General features: G+C 40.8%; 1 protein-coding gene across 6 annotated transcripts in view; it reads left to right on the top strand.

The window, feature by feature from the left end:
* The window catches only part of LOC120736871 (thyroid hormone receptor alpha), a 120,813-nt gene that overhangs the window by 59,384 nt on the left and 41,554 nt on the right, over positions 1-19,875 (top strand). For all 6 annotated transcript variants that reach the window (XM_040037225.1, XM_040037227.1, XM_040037228.1 and 3 more), the window contains exon 4: positions 11,967-12,180. In XM_040037225.1, coding sequence (XP_039893159.1) covers positions 12,125-12,180 — 56 coding nt within the window. In that variant the 5' untranslated portion in view covers positions 11,967-12,124. The remainder of the gene's footprint in view (positions 1-11,966; positions 12,181-19,875) is intronic.

Raw genomic sequence — 19,875 nt, 5'->3', positions numbered from 1 at the left:
ACGGAGGGACGAGGGAGAGTGCAGTCATTCTGACACATCCACAGAAACATGGAGGAGAGGCGAAAGGAAGGTCAGCCGTGGCAGACCTACATTGTTGGCGGCCCTCACACACTGGCTCATCATTAGAGAGGTACACAATGGAGCAGAGGTGGAGGGTGGAGGGGCTGCAGGGATGTGGAGAAAGCTGGACAGCTTTGATTTCAAAAGGCTGGTGTGTTTGTGTGTGTGGAACAAATGTATCTGCTGTGAATAAAATATGGGCTTGCAAGTCTTTGTATTCTGTTTTTGTGTACATGTTACACAGCGTCCCAGCTTTTTTGTAAAACCTGCAAATAAAAAAAAAAATGACTGCAATAATTTATTATTGTTTAATCTATTTATATTTGTTTAGTTTTTTGTGTTTAGCAGTTTGTCTCAAACTGTAAAAAAAAAAAAAAAAAATCAGGTTCTCACTAAACAACAAAACATCTTTAAATGTTTTGTTATCTGTCAGCATTAAGGTAAAATACACGAAGATTACAAATCCTCACATTCTCAGGTTTTAGTAATTAATGTAATCAGTATCTGTTAATCAGTTGATGAGCTGAACTTTATGGCTTTTAAATTTGGACACACAAAAGATCACACGAGAGCTAGAATTTGGTTACTGTAGCTTCTAAATTCAAGGTGTTATTTGTTTTCAGACATAACTATAGCTCAGGGACTTCTAAATCATCATGCTGTGTAAAATCAGAGTGTACATGTTATCCTGTTAAGATGCTACTTGAGAAAAATGTCTTTGAACTCTTGTTTCTTTTTGCTTTTTTTTAATCTATTTTCCCTCTGACTACGGAATAATTACTGAGAAGTGCATGGTACTCTTTAGACTGGTACTTTTCTACTCTATTTGACCAATGAAGGAACTTTCTTACTACAAGACTCACAAACACATTCATACAACATGCAGACATGAACCTTCTGAGCCACAGCCTTTCCTCTTAGGAATTTTATCTTGATTGATAAGAACTAGTAACTATTACAAGTCCTTTGCAGACAGAGTACTTTGGGAAAAGTCTTCAGCTACTCTTGTTGAAGATCTTTCAAAGATTTTCTTTGGACAAAGGCTACCTGACTATTTTGATAGGAATGATACTTAACACTGGTTCATCCCTTGAGTTGGGCACGTTTTTATGCTTGATTGAGTCAGTGTTATCTACACAGAACTGACAGTTTGGTAAATAACCAATTAATTTATAATAAGTGAAAAAGAAACGGTACATCATGTGAAGCGGGCTAACCAGGCTAAATGTCACGGCTAAAGTAGTTTTCACTTATGGGATTTTCCGTACAGAAAAGGACAGAAAATGAATTGTCCTTTCAGATGGAATGGTACAAAAGGAAGGCTTTGTGGCTGTGCTACATTAAACGAGCCGTTCTATTTTCTGTGGTTGCTATTTGGCAGCCGAGCAGACAATGTCTGGACTACTGCTGGATATTCTGGCTCGAGCACTTTACCCCGTGCCTTAGCCAAGCATGAAAAGTCGGTGATCCACATTCAGAGCCAGATTTCTCTGAACTCATTTGGACACAGTCGCATTGACATGGTTCTGGATGGTCAATGTTTAGTGTTAGCACGAAAGCAAGAAAAAACTGAGAAATCTTAAAACGTCTCATAGATGCTTTATGGTTTCTAGGAAAACTGATGCAATCTCATCCATGATGAGGGTGACATTGTTCCTCCATCCAGGGGGATTTCGTCTAACTATTGTACCTGATGCTAGCTAGGATCCCAGTGTTGCTGACATTATAGAAATATCTCCTGTGCCTCTACCTTAAACCTTGTTCTCACTCCCAAGTCATCTCATGTTGCTGGTTGCTCAGGACCCATTAGAATGGTGTTGGACTGCACCGGTTACCCACTTACTGTCTGGACATAACGGTAGTAACCAGTGAAATAAAATTGTAGGAACCAATCAAGGATTAGGGGTAGAGTAGGGGTTATGTTTGACTTGTCTAAAATGCTGCCTAGTTATAACCCCACCCCATCATCTTTATCCACCAGTTGTTTGCTGGTAGATGTACAGAGAGAAAGAACAGGCAAACATGTTTCCTTAAATCCAAAGCTTAACCACTCGAGCTAATTTGATGTGCTTTGTGGAAAAAATGTCTTTCTGTTCTCATTCATATATCCAAAAGCAATGCAATGAAATTCCATTTTATGCTTTTCAAAATGAAAGTAGCTCCTCAGTTGTTCAGGCATCATCTGACGCCCACACAGCTACTTTAAAATGCAAGTAAACAGATGAGGGGAAAAATGGGGGGTGATGCCCACTCAAGTGCACGCACAGATGCAAATTAAAAGGATAGGCATGCATACTGACTCGGTGCATACAGAGACAGTTACCTAAATTCACCCACACATACACACTCTTCCAACAGCCCTTAATTGCAGTCGCTGGCAGAGAAAACAGCAGCTGTACATAGTCAAAGAGAGCGGAGGAAACAATGAACACACAGAGCAGATGACTGCTGTAAGTAAAAGAATGAAAGTGGAGCAAGCGAGGAATGGAGGAGGGCACGGCGCTGAAATGAACAACGGTGGAAACAAACAGGGTTTGAGTTTGAGAAAGTCGAGGCAGAAATTGGCATGCCGGGATTACAATTTGAAAAACATTTTCTACATATTCAAGTTTATTTGTAATCAAACCAGTACCTAAAAAGTCCTCTCCACAGGTAGCTTTAAATGTGCAGAGGGCTCTAAAGCATTTAATTGAAAGGTAAATGTCGAAGCGACTGATAATTCCATGTGGTTTTTGTGGAAGGAAATGAAAAGGGTAACAGACATGATAATGCTGAGATGACCTTCAGATACTTTGGTGTGATCTTCTGTGTCTGGGCTGGTTTTCAGCAAATCTTAGAACGAGGTTCGCATATACAATACTGTGGAAAAAGTCTCAAGGCACTGCTTTCTTTTTGACATTTGTTTAGGAAAATGGGAAATGGGTGCATTCTTGAAATAAGCAAACAAATGAAAATACACTATAAAAGCTCACAAGCTCAGAAGTCAATGTTTGGTATGATGACCTTTATTCTTCACTCAGTCTGAACCTTCTTAGGCGAGCTTTCTGCTTTTTTCTTTAAATATTATTCAGGAATAGTTCTCCGGGCTTCCTGAAGGACGCATTCCAAAGCTCCTCTTTGGATGTTGGCTGTCTTTTGTTACTTTCTCTGTAAAATTGGTCCAACACTGCTTTAATAATGTTGAGGTCAGGGCTCCGGGGAGGGCGAGTCCATGACTATGAATCATGTTCTATTGTGTGTTTTTCTATCCAGGCATGTTTTTACTGCACTGGCTGTGTGTTTGGGATGAACAAATGAGACCTCAGAGAAATCAGACACTTTCCTGATGATGGTTCAAACTCTAACAGCATTTATATGTGTTTTAATTTCCATCAATTTTGACCTGATCGCCCACACCGCTGACTGAACTGTAGGAGCGGGCAATATATCGAACGTATTTGATGTATCACAGGTTTTTCCATGTGCGTTGGTTAAAATGGCTTTATTGTAACCATCGAGCATGTTGCCATGAAAATATTAAGCACTTTTTTTTTTCTTTTAATGTCATTAACCCCCGTCCTACCCGGCACACTGCGCTGCGCAGATGGGGACAAAGCGAGGGAATGAGACTCGCTCGTCATTTGGACTTCAGGAGGAGGATGTCAAACAAAATGCGAAAATTTGCAAAGCATGCAGTAAAACTGTTGCCACTAAAGGTGAATTTATTCCACCAGCTGAAAAGTCTTTCACTATAAAATTAAGACTGTTCTTGGTCAGTCGCTTTTTGTAGTCACTGTCTAGACTTTTGTTTCTGTAATTTGACGTCATCAAAAATTTTATTTAACAGTTTTCTTATGTTAGAAGCACAAAAGACACCCTTTTAATTTCAGTTGTTTTGTTTGTCTCATGAAGTATTGCTTGATGTACTTTTTTGTTGCTGTGATCTTTTGTTGTGTTGATCACAGAAAGACACTTACTGTGAAAAACCTCGGTGGAAACTGATGGTTAAAGAATGGTTAAAAATAAAACATTTCAATTCATTCAGATTTTTTATTTTCACTAGAAAAAATCACTGAATGGTTGATTTGAATGAGTAAACCAGTGCAATTCTAGGCACGATATGACTGAAATAACATTGTTTTTGGAGGTTATTTAAACATATCGTGATATATATCGTGTATCGCGGTATTACATTGTCCTCATATCGACCAGCTGCAGCCCCGAACATGACAGAGCCTCCAGCATGTTTTACAGATGCAAATGTTTTTGCAACAAGCTGCTTGTAACAAAGTGCCTAAAGATACAATTTAATGTGTTACTTGCTCATTTTTCTGCAACAGTGGAACATCATTTGTGTTCGGTGCCTTTTTCATGGTTGCATGACTCATGAACCAGAGTTAAGTGGTTTAACCAAAAAAAAAAGGTCAGGTACAAGAAGTAGACTGACTTACAGTGAAAAAATTATCTTATTTATCTAATAGGCGACTTCAGTGCTGCCTGAGCCCTCAAATAGTAAGAGATCCATAATCAGTGGTTCTGACCACAGCATCACCACATGGTTCATTCTTCAGATACTTCCTTGAAGTGCTTAGCTGGAAACTGGAATGTGTAACTGTAGAGAACTAACTCAATCTTAGATGTAGAAGTAAAATATTCAAGAATTTGTGTTAACAGCAAGCCCTACCTGTCCTTTTGACATATTCTAAGCTTATATTACCATACAAGTATACATCTTCTCAAAAACATGTTTTGGGGTGAACTGTCCCTTGTAGGTATATGACGTTAAAAGGTTATATTATAAGGCTTATTCACAGTTGTTTTTTGGATTCAGGGCTGGCATTGCCTGTCTTTCACCACTCTTTAAAGAGATTCTTCCCTGTCGTTACCTGCTGACTCTTCTTGGATACCTCCAACTTGTTTAGTGTATTTAAATATACATCTGATCCATATGTCCATAAACACAATTTTTAGTGTGCACATTAGTTTTGGTTTCACTTATACCTACAAAGCTAACGACGTTTTGATGCGAGCCACAGGTTGCCGACCTCTGGCCTAGTTAGACTGACAGCTGAGTGTAAGCATGTATACGTCTGTAGTCAATGCACAAAACATTCATCGTAACGTGGTCTAGCAGGTTTGACAGGGGTTTTACACAAATGAGTCGCTAACTGAAACTTCTTTCGTTTTAGTAACAACAATGCAATTCAAATAATATTAATGAATAAGAATTATTTTTAAAAGACACATTCAATGAGCATCATAAGAAATACTTTTTTCTTTTTAACTGTAAAAATAGTATGTTTTTATATTAGATTTATTATATTTGACTAATTGTTAGGACAAACCAGTGATCACAAACATCTCAGTGTAGTTAGGCATGTAAACATGGTCAGGATGATCTGCTGAAGTTCAAACTGAGCATCAAATGAGAGATTTAAGTGACTTTGAATGTGTCATGGTTGTTGGTGTCAGACGAGCCGGTCTGACCTGAGGTCTGTAATAGTCAACGAGCAGCAGTTCTCTGGGTGATAACACCTTATAGATCCTAGGGCAGAATGGCTAATCCGCTATGTCGATATGAATGTTTACAGTAACTTAAATTACCATTCATTACATCCACAGTATACAGAGGAGACTCTTTGAATGTAAAGCACGTCAAACCTTAAAGTAGACGAGCTACAGCAGCAGAAGACCACACTGGGGTCCACTCCCTTCAGCTAAGAACGGGAGACTGAAGCTACAATTCATGGTCATGAAAGTGAAACGATGGAAAGATTGTAAAAATGTTGACTGCTATAACAAGTCTCAATTTTTCTATGACATTGAGACAGTAGAGTTAGAAGTCACAGCATGAATCTATGCAGCCTTGTATCAGTGGTTCGGACTGATGGTTGTGTAATGGTGTTAGCACACTTTGGGTCCTTTAGTACCAACAGTAGTCAGTCTACCTGAGTATTGTTGCTGACCCTTCATGAGGACAGTGTGTCCATCTTCTAACGCACCGTGTCACAAAACTGAAACCGTGTCAAACTGGGTCTTAATGAATGACGTGTTTACAGTTCTCAGACGCCTCCCAACCAACGCCTTTTGTTACAGCAAGCCTCCGGAAGTGACATTAGGTTATGCATACATTAAAATAGGCTTTTTGCAACATCATTTTGCACATTTAGATAAATATAAAATGTGAATATACAAAAAATTATTAATAACATTAATCATTAACATCTGTCATGGTGGAACATCTGTCTTCTGCTGCAGGTATTTTGCATCAAAGCACAGGGCGAGCCTCGGAGAACGCTGATGTGCTCACATTTCTTCACTGCCGCCACCACCACAAGCTCGTTAAAGGCTCAAACACACAGAATCACTCATGTGCAAGCAAAGTCACACACATACACAAACGTACATGTTCACAAAAACATAAAACTCAAAACTCTTTGATTTTTTTTTTTTCCTCCTTCTAATGTGAGGAAGCCTTCCAGACTACGTGTCTGATTTTATGGCTTTGTTTAAGTTGAATGCATATTTGCCATTACTGTAACTGATGGTTATTTCTCTGCACTTAACAAAATGTTTTCTTTAAAAAGCGATTTTAATGTGACGTAAATGAAATCACGTCTGCCAGTTGGAAATGCTGGAATTTGAATAGTATGTTTGTGTTAAATCATTTTAAAGATATCGTGTCCATATATTTTATAAAGTATCTGTGTTGTAGATGCATTTCTAAGCGCTTGGCTAAAAAAATTTTTTTCTTTTTTTTTTATCAATAACAATGATCAGACGAGGCAAAGCAGGGTGAAATTCTCTCTGTGCAGGTCACAAATTTGTATGGATTTATACATGAAGAGAAGATACTGATTTAGTCCTACATGATAAAAAATGCAATAATTCATAAGAGCTTACAGTGAAATCATGACACAACATAAACGTTTACTGTTGTTGTTGCTTTGATTCACTGAACCGATAAATAATTTATAACATGCAGATGATGCTTTGCAAATGTTTTTTGTCTGTAAATGTAATTAATGTTTCATTGCTCCATTCCACTCTCTGGAGATATTACAGCTTTAAAAGTCTTGTGTGTGTGTGTGTGTGTGTGTGTGTGTGTGTGTGTGTGTGTGTGTGTGTGTGTGTGTGTGTGTGTGTGTGTGTGTGTGTGTGTGTGTGGTTACAGTATTTGGACTGTTGGGTCAAAAGGACATCGCATCTATAGATTTCTCACACTCTGATGCCACCTAGTGTCATATTTGAAGAAGTGAAGGTGCTCAGGCAGCAATATTCAAATCTGTTCACATAGAATCACTGAGACGGACAGATGCCGACATGTTCATGTAAATATTTAGGAATGTTAGTGATATTTCATTATGATGATGAAGACATGTATATAAGCAGTTACTTAGTATGGAACCGGTTTTGAAATTAAGCAGAAACTAAAAAGAGACCAAATCTCAAAGTTTTACTGCTTATATTGATTCCAATAATGAAAAGCTACAGATCAGGTAATAATCTCTTCTGTTCCTGTTATATTTGTGTCCTCACAGAAATCCCCCACCCAGTGGCTGCTCAGCAGTTGCAAATCGGTTTCTAGGCCTGTGTGATGGACAAATCAGTGAAGCTTTTATAACTGATCTACAGTGGAAATAACTCAGACTATTTTCTCTTTATTGCAAGTTTTGCTTTTGGATTGTTGTTCGATTGATCAGAGACTTTTGAAGAAACGAGTCTGAGCAAACTGTTACCTTCTGATATTAATCTGGAGTAGGAAAAATAAATTCTTTAGTGAATTCTTAAACAGATTCTAATCATGACAATAACTGTTCTTGAAGTCAGTCTAAGGAGCTTGGAAAGAAAAGCGAATGGAAAGTTTCATGAAGACGTTCACCTCTCATCCAAGAAGCTTCAGAAGGTCTTCAGGAAGCTTCCAGCCATTCTTCTTTCCAGCCTGCTGAGATTACCTTGAGCTGGCTGACTGAGAACCTTCACAGACAATCTCTGTGTTATTTTCCAATTAAAAAGAGGGAAAATTGTCCCTCATTTCTTTTTAACGCAGTTCTATTAAGGTTTGTTTACAATCTTATCAAAATCCATATAACCCCTGTGTCATTAAAACGTGATTGTTTAGCATTTTAAGCGTCTGAGCTCTAACACTGTGATGAATTTAGGCATCAATTCATGAGTGTGTATTCAGACCTCTCGGTTTTCTTCACATCTAACTCAATCTTTAAAGCCACACTTCAGAAGTTCTCATTAGACTTGCTGCATGTGACAACACAGAGTCTCTGTGCCGGACGCAGGTCAGCTCAGGATACACAACCAGAACAGCAGTGCTGCAGTGACTCTGGTGCCCTCATCTGGCCCTTCTGCTCCCCACACAGTAATACTGTAAGCATGCACTGACTGATGGTGGGCTGTGAGGGGTTTGTGGTTGTAGTCATACATAGTTACGTGTGTCTGTATAATCAGCTGGATCAAAGGTGTATTCTAGTTTTTATAGTTGAGTTCAAAAGCCTCAGTGAGCTGCCAGCTTTGAAAGGAACAGTCACTGTCCAAAAGGATCATGACTGTAGCACCAAACTATTAACAGACGGTAATATTTTAATCCCTGGCAAGCGTCCACAGTGTTGACATGCTAATCCGTGCTGAACCCTGCAGCTGCTGAAACATGACTCAGTTAATAATGAATAAAACTGAGAGGGCATTGTTTTTGTGAGACTTTGGAAGAACATGGCTCATGCAGTACAGTCCTGTAAACACAAAGGGAGTGTAAAGACGGGAGTGGAGCAGCGGTCCCAGGAGCCTGGTTCCTGATGGTTCCTGATCACATGGTGCACGACTGAGTTTGTCAAAAAGGAAAGTTTGAAGTCTTAAGTTTCCTGAATCGAGTCGGTTCGACAGCTGAAGGCTCTGCTTCCTGTTCTTCACTTGGATGCTTTCAGTACACATTACAATGCACCGGCTCCAACTTTAGCATCATCTTACAAAATGCAGGGTTGTCCATAGACATCAATAGAAGTGCTCACGGCATCATCAGACATCATGAGACCAAAACATTATGAAAGGCTCCGTTGTAGTTTGTTTGTTTTTTCAAATGCACGATAAAACATTTTGCTCGTCCCCTCACACCTTTCTCATTTTAGCAACAAAAACATAGAAATGAGTTGTACAGACCTGACCTTGTGAACCTGAACTGCAGACTAATTGAGAGCCTGATGATGCTGTGAGCTGCGAATCTATGAAAGTTGTCGAGGATTTTAGTCGACATGTCAAATCTGAGGTTGCTGTGGTTGATTTGACTTGAAGGTGAGATGGCTGTGATTTCTTCACAGCTCTTTGGTGTTGTGAAATCTGGTGAGATCCTGATTATTTTAACAGTTTTCATCTATGAATGTTGAAGTATGCTGCTGTGTCCTCCTCTGGTCTTACCTGCATTTAGGGAGAGATCATTTTCCTGACACCACTCCTGCCACTGCTCTTGTGTTTTCTATCACCTCCCCGTCAGTGATCAGCACAATGACCGTAGTGTCATCTGCTAAGTGTATAATGGGAAGTCTGGTCTGGGAAGTCACCCAGTCATACTGTATGTGAAGAGGGCGTAAAGCATCGGATTCAGCACTTTGCCTGGGGGAATCCACATGCTCACAGTTGCTCACGTATGCTTAACTGGTTTCAGACTCTGATATGGGTGTATGTGATGGATACACTTATCCAGTTCAGGGTCGTTTGGGGCTGGGTACGCCCTGGACAGCGTGCCAGTCTGTCACAGAGCTCACAAAGAGACCTATTCATTCATGCTCGCAGTGATTCACACATGGCAAAATTTAGACTCTCCAGCGAACCTAACATGTATATCTTTGGGCTGTGGGGGCAGCCGAGGTGCCCAGAGAGACCCCACACAGACCAGACCGGCCCCGGCCGGCCGAGGGATTTGAACCCTGGACCAGTGTTGCTGTAAGGCACGTTATATTTATGAAATGGCTGTTAGGTTTCTGCAAACCAACCATATTTGAGAATATTACCAAGTTTGTGTTTACAACATTGAATTGCTGCATTGCTGCTGAAATAACAGTTGTTGATATTTGATGTGTTCAGAGCATGAAAGCCTTTCTTATCCTGCCTGAGATCCACAAACTGTAAATAATCTATATTATCCAGATCTGCCTTTTAGGTGTGAGGATTTTAACAAGCTATAACAAGGATCGCACACAGCCTTTTAATTGCACACTTTAGTGTAAATAAGAAGTCTGATAAAAAGTGTAAAAACTGCAGACAAGTAGAGAAAGTTTCGTTTGCTGCTCTTGCTCAACAGGGTTTAAATGTAGCTGTGTGAGGGAGCAATTTAGCCTTCGGTCCTTTCAGAGGACTTGTAAGTAGCTTGTAGTAAATTAGATTTGGCTGGAGTCGGTTTCCTCTAATAGAAGCAGGATTTCTGCCGTTAACATAGTAGTGAGAACACAGATGTTGTTTTTATAAGAGCAAACAATCCCTGAAGTCTGAAGTCGGCCTCAGAACGTTTTCAGATTAGGCCGCAGTAATCTGCACCCTCCCCAAGTACCACTGCCCCTCCCTCCTTGCTCCCCCGTTGGCCAGCGGTCCCATTACATCATTGTTCTGGAACCAAGTACCCTTTACATCATCATTCACTCGACTCTTGCGCCCATGCTACGACGTACGCCAAAACCAGTGATGCAGTACCTGTTGCTGCCTTCACAGTCGAGTGCTGCCTCGACTGTGAAGGCGGCAACAGTGAGGACGCATTCGTAACTGTCCTGAAACCTCGTTTTGTCACACGAGTCGATGCAGGTGTGGAGGTCTGCAAAGTTTTCACCAGTGTTCTGTTTTTTTATACACATCCTGGAATTTGAGTTAAAAAACAGACGTGACAGGAGTCAAGAGAAGCCATCATGAAACCACCCCTGAAAATGTAACGAAGCAATTAAAGCACAAACTGGGTCGGAGGGTCTGATCAATAAAGTCAAACGTTACATCGGAAGCCTGTTCACGGGAAGATTATTGTTGTTACATAATAATAATAATCATAATAATACTATGGGAAAAATAATTCTTATTATAAGTATTTTTGTGCGGCGTAGAGGTTAGCAGTGTCGCCTCACCGCAGCGAGTGTCTGGGTTTGAATCCACAGGCCGGGCCTTTCTGCGTGGAGCTGCAGTTTGCATGTGACTGCCCGAGTTCTCTCGGGATACTTTCCTCCCACAGTCTTGCATGCTTGTGTGTGTGTCCTGCCAAAAATCACATTTTATCCTCATTTCTTCTCAGACTTTCCTGATTCAAGGGGTAAAAATGCGTAAATCTAACACAACGCTTTGTGGGAATCTGTGTGAAAATCACAAATCTGATTCAAATCTATCGCTGTCTGCATACACAAGTTTGCATTAAATGTGGGCACACGGCAAGCTTGCGTTCATATGGGAATATAAGCATGATACAAAAGTTTGAGCCACTCGTCTTAGACGTGCTGTGCTCATCGGCTCAGACTGATTACAGCTTGCTGCCTCTGTCTATGTTTATTAATGTAGATGTCAGTTATTTGCAGACCTTCAGCAGCCGGGCCAACCTGTGCGATCTGCTGCAGTCACAGTTAATTATTTTGATTTGAATTACTTTGGATTATAGATATAATTAGCTAAGCGCTACAGACATTAATACTACAGCTACCTTAAATAACTGTGACTTTGATATTGAAAAAATAATACATTTTTTAATCCAGCCTTTCATTCACATGATTGGATGAACATCCAGCGCTGAAAACAAATGAAAAAATGTGGTTTGGAAACAAAAGAAGAACCTGAAATATCACAATCACATCTGTCATTATGTAACGCTGTGAATTAAAAATGTAGTGAAATATTTTATGATCCACATCATGTGACTGCCTGTTTCTCACTGCATCGTTTCTCTGCCCTTCCAGCTTTCTGCTCCGCCCACTGCACTCCTCCCAGCCAACCGCTGCCTACAGTCTGGGATGGTTAGCTACTGAGCGGGCTGCCAGTGAACGCTGAGCAGGCTGGCGAGCTCAGCGTCTGCCTCGCTGTCCTGTGATTGGCTGCTGGATGGGACTGAGGCCGAATGGAGCCAATGTCCAACAAGCAGGATAGCAACTCGTCTGAGGGAGATGAGAAAGGGTGAGACAGAGGGGTGTGGTGTGTGTGGTAAACAAAATGTGATGGAGTGTACATCTGCCTTTGGCTTTGTGTGAGTGTGTGTGTGTGTGTGTGTGTGTGTGTGTGTGTGTGTGTGTGTGTGTGTCCATTTTTGATGTAAACATGAAAGGAAAGCTAAGATTAATGGTGTGGCAGGGACAACAGATAAAAGCAGAGCTGTAGGCATGGATGGATTAATGAAAGATTAAGAGCTGCAGCAACACACTTCTTTTTAGCTACCAGTTCAAATAATTTGAGGTATGAAGTGAAAAATAGAAGCTGAACAAATGATTCAGACAGGCTGTTGTCTCAGCAGGTAAAGAGAAGGAATGCCATGAATTTAGCAGAATTTTAGGAGCAGTAAAAGGGACGGCTTAGCACTGTCACGCTGCCTGCTGTACTCACTGTTCCTCCTGCACGTGCAGCTACACACACACACACACACACACACACACACACACACACACACACACACACACACACACACGCAGCACATGCTTTTACCGCTTCACGAGATAAATTCACAGAGACTCACTTCAGGCCTGATGAAGAAGAAACTAAAGACACAGCAAACTGAAGCCACTGCTGTGTGGCGAGGATGTTGGAGTACAGAGACCCAAAGAGTGTATTAATTAAATAAAACTAAACTAAATTAACAAAAGTGTAACAAAACGACAGTGAGGAGGAGCTCCAGCTGAACCGTTAGAAGGGCCAAAGTTTGTAAACAAATGAAATAAACATGGACCAACAAGAATCCATAGCTTGTCCCACACGTCCCTCTTTGATACTACAGTCATATAACTGTTTATAAATAAGTGATTATTATGTCTCAGTTCTTTTCTTCATAGTGCTTTCATTGTGAAGCATTTTGCCATATGTAGCAACAGTCACATGGAGTTTCTTTCCCTCTGGGCTTTATTAGTCACACCCACTGATTTTATTTGTCTCCACTGGTTTTATTTGTCTCCACTGGTTTTATTTGTCTCCACTGGTTTTATTTGTAGAGATTGTGGAAATTGCAAGCAAGCTGAAAAAGTAAATTTATTGAGATTTGCTTTATGTCGGCACATATAGAAATCAATATTATAGATATGATCACCAGCAAATTTAGCAGAACACTATTATCGCGCGTTCCTCCAACAAGCTGCACTGCATCCCCTTCTTTTCTTTTAGCTGCCAAATATATTTTCTTTTAATGAGAAGCTTTTCATGTGAAACTGCTGTCAAATATTGAGATTAGTTTAAGCCTGTCGGTGAAACACATGTTCCAAATCAGACACGTCCATTATCACATCCAAACTCCAAATCGGTAAACTTGTATTTTTATTGCACATAAAGCAAAATCTTTATTTTTTTTAATAATGAGACATGAGCTGACTAAACCATCTTGTTTGGGGGCTTTAATAGAAACAATATTGTAGTCAGTCAGTGTATACATCATTACAGCTTCCAACAAACTGCATTCTGATAGTTAAAATAAATCCATAATACATTACAGCAGGCGCTGGTTTGTGGAAGCCGCCATGTTGCCCGGTCATTTGAATACAAGCTGAACTGATTGTCCTTAATCATGTTTTATGTGTGTGGCTAAAGAGCAGAATCAGTACAACAAAGGCAGAGAAGAGGACTTAAAGGCATTCACGTGTCGAGGAGGCGAATAATTTGTGCACCATCAGACTCAAGATGTGAAGGGTCATAACCGGTGTTGGGCAAGTTACTTTGAAAAGGTAGTTAATTATAGTTACTTCTTGAAAAAAGTTACTGAGTTAGTAACTGAGTTACGAGATTCTAAAAGTAATTAATTACTAGGAAAAGTAACCATTTAAAGCGTTACTTTAAAGAATGTCTCTCTCTCTCTCGCCGTCACTCCTGAAACTTGCCCCTCTTCCTAAACAACTAAATGTCAGGATGTTTTTGTTTTGTTTCTTTTTTGCTCATAAGCACAGAGTGCTTGTTAGCGTTGTCCTTCGATGTTAAACGTGACGAAACTATTGAGGAAAAACAGACGTATATATTGTTTATCATGACTCTGGTTTTACGTGGCCGATCAACACAGTTAAAACACTGGTATATATCACCTTGTTGCTTTGTCATCTTAAAGTGGTCATGTGATTGTTTAACCCCTGAGCTCCAGGTGTTGTACCAAAAAGTGATCATCTGTCAGAAAGTGATTGCCGTCTGCGCGCAGCTGCTTAAAGCTGCAGCTGCCAGATTACTTACAGCTACTTCCGTGCAGCTGATATAAGCTGTGGTAAGCTGGACACAGCTTCAACCGTCTGTTTGTTAAAAAATAGTAATGCGACCGCATTTTCTTGTTAGTAACGGTAACGGCCTTGTAACGATAGGAATAATAATTAGATTACTCATTACTGAAAAAAGTAACGCCATTATTCCCATCACTCGTCATAACTACTATGTTTTATCATCCAGCAGTAACCGGCATCTGGATAAAATGTCAGCCTCTTCCTGAGCAAAGTCAGGGCTCTAATGCACAGAAATGTGCATAAACATCCTTATTTATTTCTTATATTGTACTTAATGTCAACAGATTAGACATGCGATCCTTCTGGACAGCTGACCACAAGCCAGAGTTGTTTGTCCTACAGCGGACGATCCATAGCTGAATGCAAATTATAAGTGTGAGCTTATCTCCACCATTCAATCATACAATCATTCTGTTGCTGCTATTTATTATGTTTCTTTGTCTTTCTTTCGTGCAATATTTTGTTCTGTGCAATATTTCGGCAGATGTGCAATTTCCATCCCTCAACATATCCTTAACGACCACAGCCCTTCTGCCCTTATTATTTATTATATTTCATTATGATGCCTGGAACACACCCCATGCTTCCTGTAACCCCAACATCGTGTATATACTGTACATAGTGTTCTTACTTTTCTTACTTGTATATTCTTTTCTTTACTTTTGCATCTTTGTGGTCTTGCTACTTAATTTCATTGTGCAAGCAACAGTACGATGTCTAAGTCTAAATCCATAGCTATGACTTTCCACATGAACCAGGAGATGGTGAAAACAGAACTCAGCTGACTGCACTCTGTGATCTGCTGATATCTAGTGGTGAGATTTTACACACTGTTCCTTTAAATATCAGGGTGTGGCTCGTTTGATAAATGCAACCTTTTTGCACCCGTGTATGTTACTCGGACCACATCACACACTCTTTAATGTGAAACACTGACTATACCTTAAAGTCACATATAAATTGTTGGATTCAGCACGGCCACATGTTTCCAGCAGAGCCTGTTTGGTGCTTCTGGGGCAATCAGAAGCACAGTGTATGTTTACAGCGGTCCCTCGTTTATTGCGGTTACGTTCCAAAAATAACCCGCGACAGGTGAAATCCGTGAAGTAGCCAGCTTTTTTTTTTTTTTTTACAATTATTATCGATGTTTTACGGCTGTAGAACTCCTCACTACACACTTTATACACTTTCCAGAGACAGGCGTGAACATTTTCACACTTTTCTCTCTTGTTGAAACTCTCAAATTTCAAATCTTCGTAGAAAAAGAAGTCCAGTATCATAGAATGAAACCAATGATCAAACCTTGTTTTCAGGTCCAGAACATCGTAATAGAGCAGCTGTGAGAGAATTCAACATTAATGAATCAATGGTACGGAAGTAGAGGAAGCAAGAAGAATGAGTTGAGTAAAGTTTGACTTATCTGACTGTTTTGTATTGCTTAATTATAATCTGAAAAATATGGTAATTGCTACCTTCCTTTAGTCCAAATTTTTGTGCGATGGTTAGCATCTTCCTCTGCCTTTTGGGTGCTACCGCAGGTTCCTTTGACGGTGCTAAACATTTCATCGACATTGTTGTGTTTGTTGGGGAGAAAACTTACAAACATACAGGCTGTGCGATATGACCAAAATCTCATATCCGATAAAAGACATTTATCGTAAATTCTGTGAATCTCAGGCAGCTCAACTTGTGTGACGTGTTTTCATCTGGGCGTTGTGTACTTGGAGTCCAGTGTTTTGACCGATGCATGAAGTATTTATTGCACGGCGTGCTGCGGGGAAAAGCCTGTTCCAAGGTTTCTTTTTTTTAGCACCTGACGGCTCTTTTCAGCTTCTCATCTGTAAACACTCTGCATACAATTACACGTGATTCAGGTTATTTTGAAAAATCTCAAAAGAATCTTCAGCTTTATTGTGAAAGGTCTATGTGCAAAATAATGAGATGATGATGATGAGATGGCCTTTATTTGTCAGTTGCAGGTCTTTTGCCCACAACCGAGATGACAGACCTTGCCGACCGTACATACAATACACAAACATCACATTGGGGAGACAGGTCAGGCTAGGTAGCGAGGAAAAAAAAACATCGAAATGTGTAACACAGAAGGATAATACAGGAATGCACAGATATCAACACACCATAGCACAATAAACACAGACAGCAACATGGGAAAGAGTCCCAGTGTGTACATCTGATCTGGGACCGCTGCAATCTTTCGACTGCGCCTCCAACTGACCCGATGTCCACATCAGAGGGGAGGTAAGCGTTGGAGGTGGCGTTGGATCCGGGGTAGGGAGGGTGATGCGTCAGTGAGTGCTTATCAGTATATGTATGTGTGTGCGTGTCCAGAGTTCAGCTGAGACAGTGTCCTTCGCCCTGCCAGGCTAAGTAAACAGTCTTCCAGCCAACCCAGGTGGCCTTGCATGGAATGGGAAGGAACAGACTCAACACAGTCGTTATCAGGGTGTTTTGTTCAGCTCCGGCCTTGCAGCTGGCGCCAAAGGGGTATCCGCATAAGTGATGGTATTTTTTACTTTAGTGCGAACAGCTCATATGAATTTCAAAGCAGTTCTACAGTCCAACACTGGTCTCTCAATCTCCCGTTGGAGAACCGCGAGCTTCGCCATACTTGCGTTCTGTGATGTTGTCATTTCTTGTGCTCAAGGAGCCAATTTCTGAGAACTCACGGCAGTGAGCCTCCCCGAGATTCCATCCGATTTGCGCCCAGAGATGTTATTCCGGGCTAGCCCTTCCGAGATGTATCCAGTCTGCAGTCAGAGATCTTATTCTGAGTATTCACAGCAGCCGTAGCCTCTCCAAGATCTTATCTGTGCTGACTCAATGACCCATTTTGAGAAACTCACGCCTCTTCCCATCGTTTCAATCCCAGCGGGCAGCCTTGTGAGGGGTTTGAACAGCCAGTTCCGCTTTCTTAATTCTTCGATAAGTCAGGGCCAAGCCAGCTCCGATCAACCAGAACCCTGTTACCATGGTTCCGAACAGGTAGATATCTTCAGCGCTCAGGCTCACCCAAGCCCAAACTTCTCGTTGAGAAAGGGGTGTCAATTGCATTTAGGGACCAGTTGATCAAATCCATAATTCCTCTTTTAGGTTTTAGAGAACAGACTGTGAGAGAGTGTTCCAGGGAAAATACAAAAACAACACGAGACAAGGACATAAGCAGGGAAGATAAGGGAGAGGAGAAAAAGTGCCTCCGCCTCCTCCGAGAGCCAAAGAAGAAGTAATAAGCAAGCGGACGCAGAGCCACGCGATGGTTTTACCGTCGTTGTTGCTAACGACGAAAGCAGTTGCTGGTCCGTCCGCAGTGTGGTTATATTAAATATAAGAGAAAGAACAGAGTACTTTGAGAAATGAATTCTACAGTGACCATCAAAACGATGAAAAAAATATTGCCGTAAACAGTTTATCTTGCGACACCATGAAATAAACGATTGTGTAAAATGAAACAATAGACGTTTTCATATCGTCATCGGATATATATCGATATATCGAACAGCCCTGGTACAGCACTTCAGAGTCACACTGCTAGCCATCGAAGATTTATGTAAATTTGACCATTCTGTACTGACCGGAGACACGGAGGAGATTGATTGACAATGGTCTACAGCCAATCAGGACGCAGAACACAATGCACTGTTTTTATTTTAAAAAAATAAATGCATGCAAAATTGCACACAAAATAAATCTGCGAAACAGCGAGGCCACGAAAGGTGAACCGTGTTACAGCGAGGGACCACTGTACATTCATTACACATTCACATGTTTGAAATTGTAATCATGTATTTGGAGTGCTACCTATATTTCCTCAGACACATACAGGGAGTGCAGAATTATTAGGCAAGTTGTATTTTTGAGGAATAATTTTATTATTGAACAACAACCATGTTCTCAATGAACCCAAAAAACTCATTAATATCAAAGCTGAATGTTCTTGGAAGTAGTTTTTAGTTTGTTTTTAGTTTTAGCTATTTTAGGGGGATATCTGTGTGTGCAGGTGACTATTACTGTGCATAGTTATTAGGCAACTTAACAAAAAACAAATATATACCCATTTCAATTATTTATTTTTACCAGTGACACCAATATAACATCTCCACATTCACAAATATACATTTCTGACATTCAAAAACAAAAACAAATCAGCGACCAATATAGCCACCTTTCTTTGCAAGGACACTCAAAAGCCTGCCATCCATGGATTCTGTCAGTGTTTTGATCTGTTCACCATCAACATTGCGTGCAGCAGCAACCACAGCCTCCCAGACACTGTTCAGAGAGGTGTACTGTTTTCCCTCCTTGTAAATCTCACATTTGATGATGGACCACAGGTTCTCAATGGGGTTCAGATCAGGTGAACAAGGAGGCCATGTCATTAGTTTTTCTTCTTTTATACCCTTTCTTGCCAGCCACGCTGTGGAGTACTTGGACGCGTGTGATGGAGCATTGTCCTGCATGAAAATCATGTTTTTCTTGAAGGATGCAGACTTCTTCCTGTACCACTGCTTGAAGAAGGTGTCTTCCAGAAACTGGCAGTAGGACTGGGAGTTGAGCTTGACTCCATCCTCAACCCGAAAAGGCCCCACAAGCTCATCTTTGATGATACCAGCCCAAACCAGTACTCCACCTCCACCTTGCTGGCGTCTGAGTGGGACTGGAGCTCTCTGCCCTTTACCAATCCAGCCACGGGCCCATCCATCTGGCCCATCAAGACTCACTCTCATTTCATCAGTCCATAAAACCTTAGAAAAACCAGTCTTGAGATATTTCTTGGCCCAGTCTTGACGTTTCAGCTTGTGTGTCTTGTTCAGTGGTGGTCGTCTTTCAGCCTTTCTTACCTTGGCCATGTCTCTGAGTATTGCACACCTTGTGCTTTTGGGCACTCCAGTGATGTTGCAGCTCTGAAATATGGCCAAACTGGTGGCAAGTGGCATCTTGGCAGCTGCACGCTTGACTTTTCTCAGTTCATGGGCAGTTATTTTGTGCCTTGGTTTTTCCACACGCTTCTTGTGACTATTTTGAATGAAACGCTTGATTGTTCGATGATCACTCTTCAGAAGCTTTGCAATTTTGAGACTGCTGCATCCCTCTGCAAGATATCTCACTGTTTTTGACTTTTCAAGTGCTTCTTTTGTCCCATTTTGCCAAAGGAAAGGACGTTGCCTAATAATTATGCACACCTGATATAGGGTGTTGATGTCATTAGACCACACCCCTTCTCATTACAGAGATGCACATCACCTAATATGCTTAATTGGTAGTAGGCTTTCGAGCCTATACAGCTTGGAGTAAGACAACATGCATGAAGAGGATGATGTGGACAAAATACTCATTTGCCTAATAATTCTGCACTCCCTGTAGAAGAACATCCAGACAACAGTGTCACAGAATTTCC

The sequence above is a fragment of the Simochromis diagramma genome, unplaced genomic scaffold (assembly GCF_900408965.1).
Source record: "Simochromis diagramma unplaced genomic scaffold, fSimDia1.1 OVJJ01000516.1, whole genome shotgun sequence".
Classification (NCBI taxonomy): domain Eukaryota; kingdom Metazoa; phylum Chordata; class Actinopteri; order Cichliformes; family Cichlidae; genus Simochromis; species Simochromis diagramma.
The sequence above is the reverse complement of the archived record's forward strand: the minus strand, read 5'-3'. Positions and strand labels throughout refer to the sequence as shown.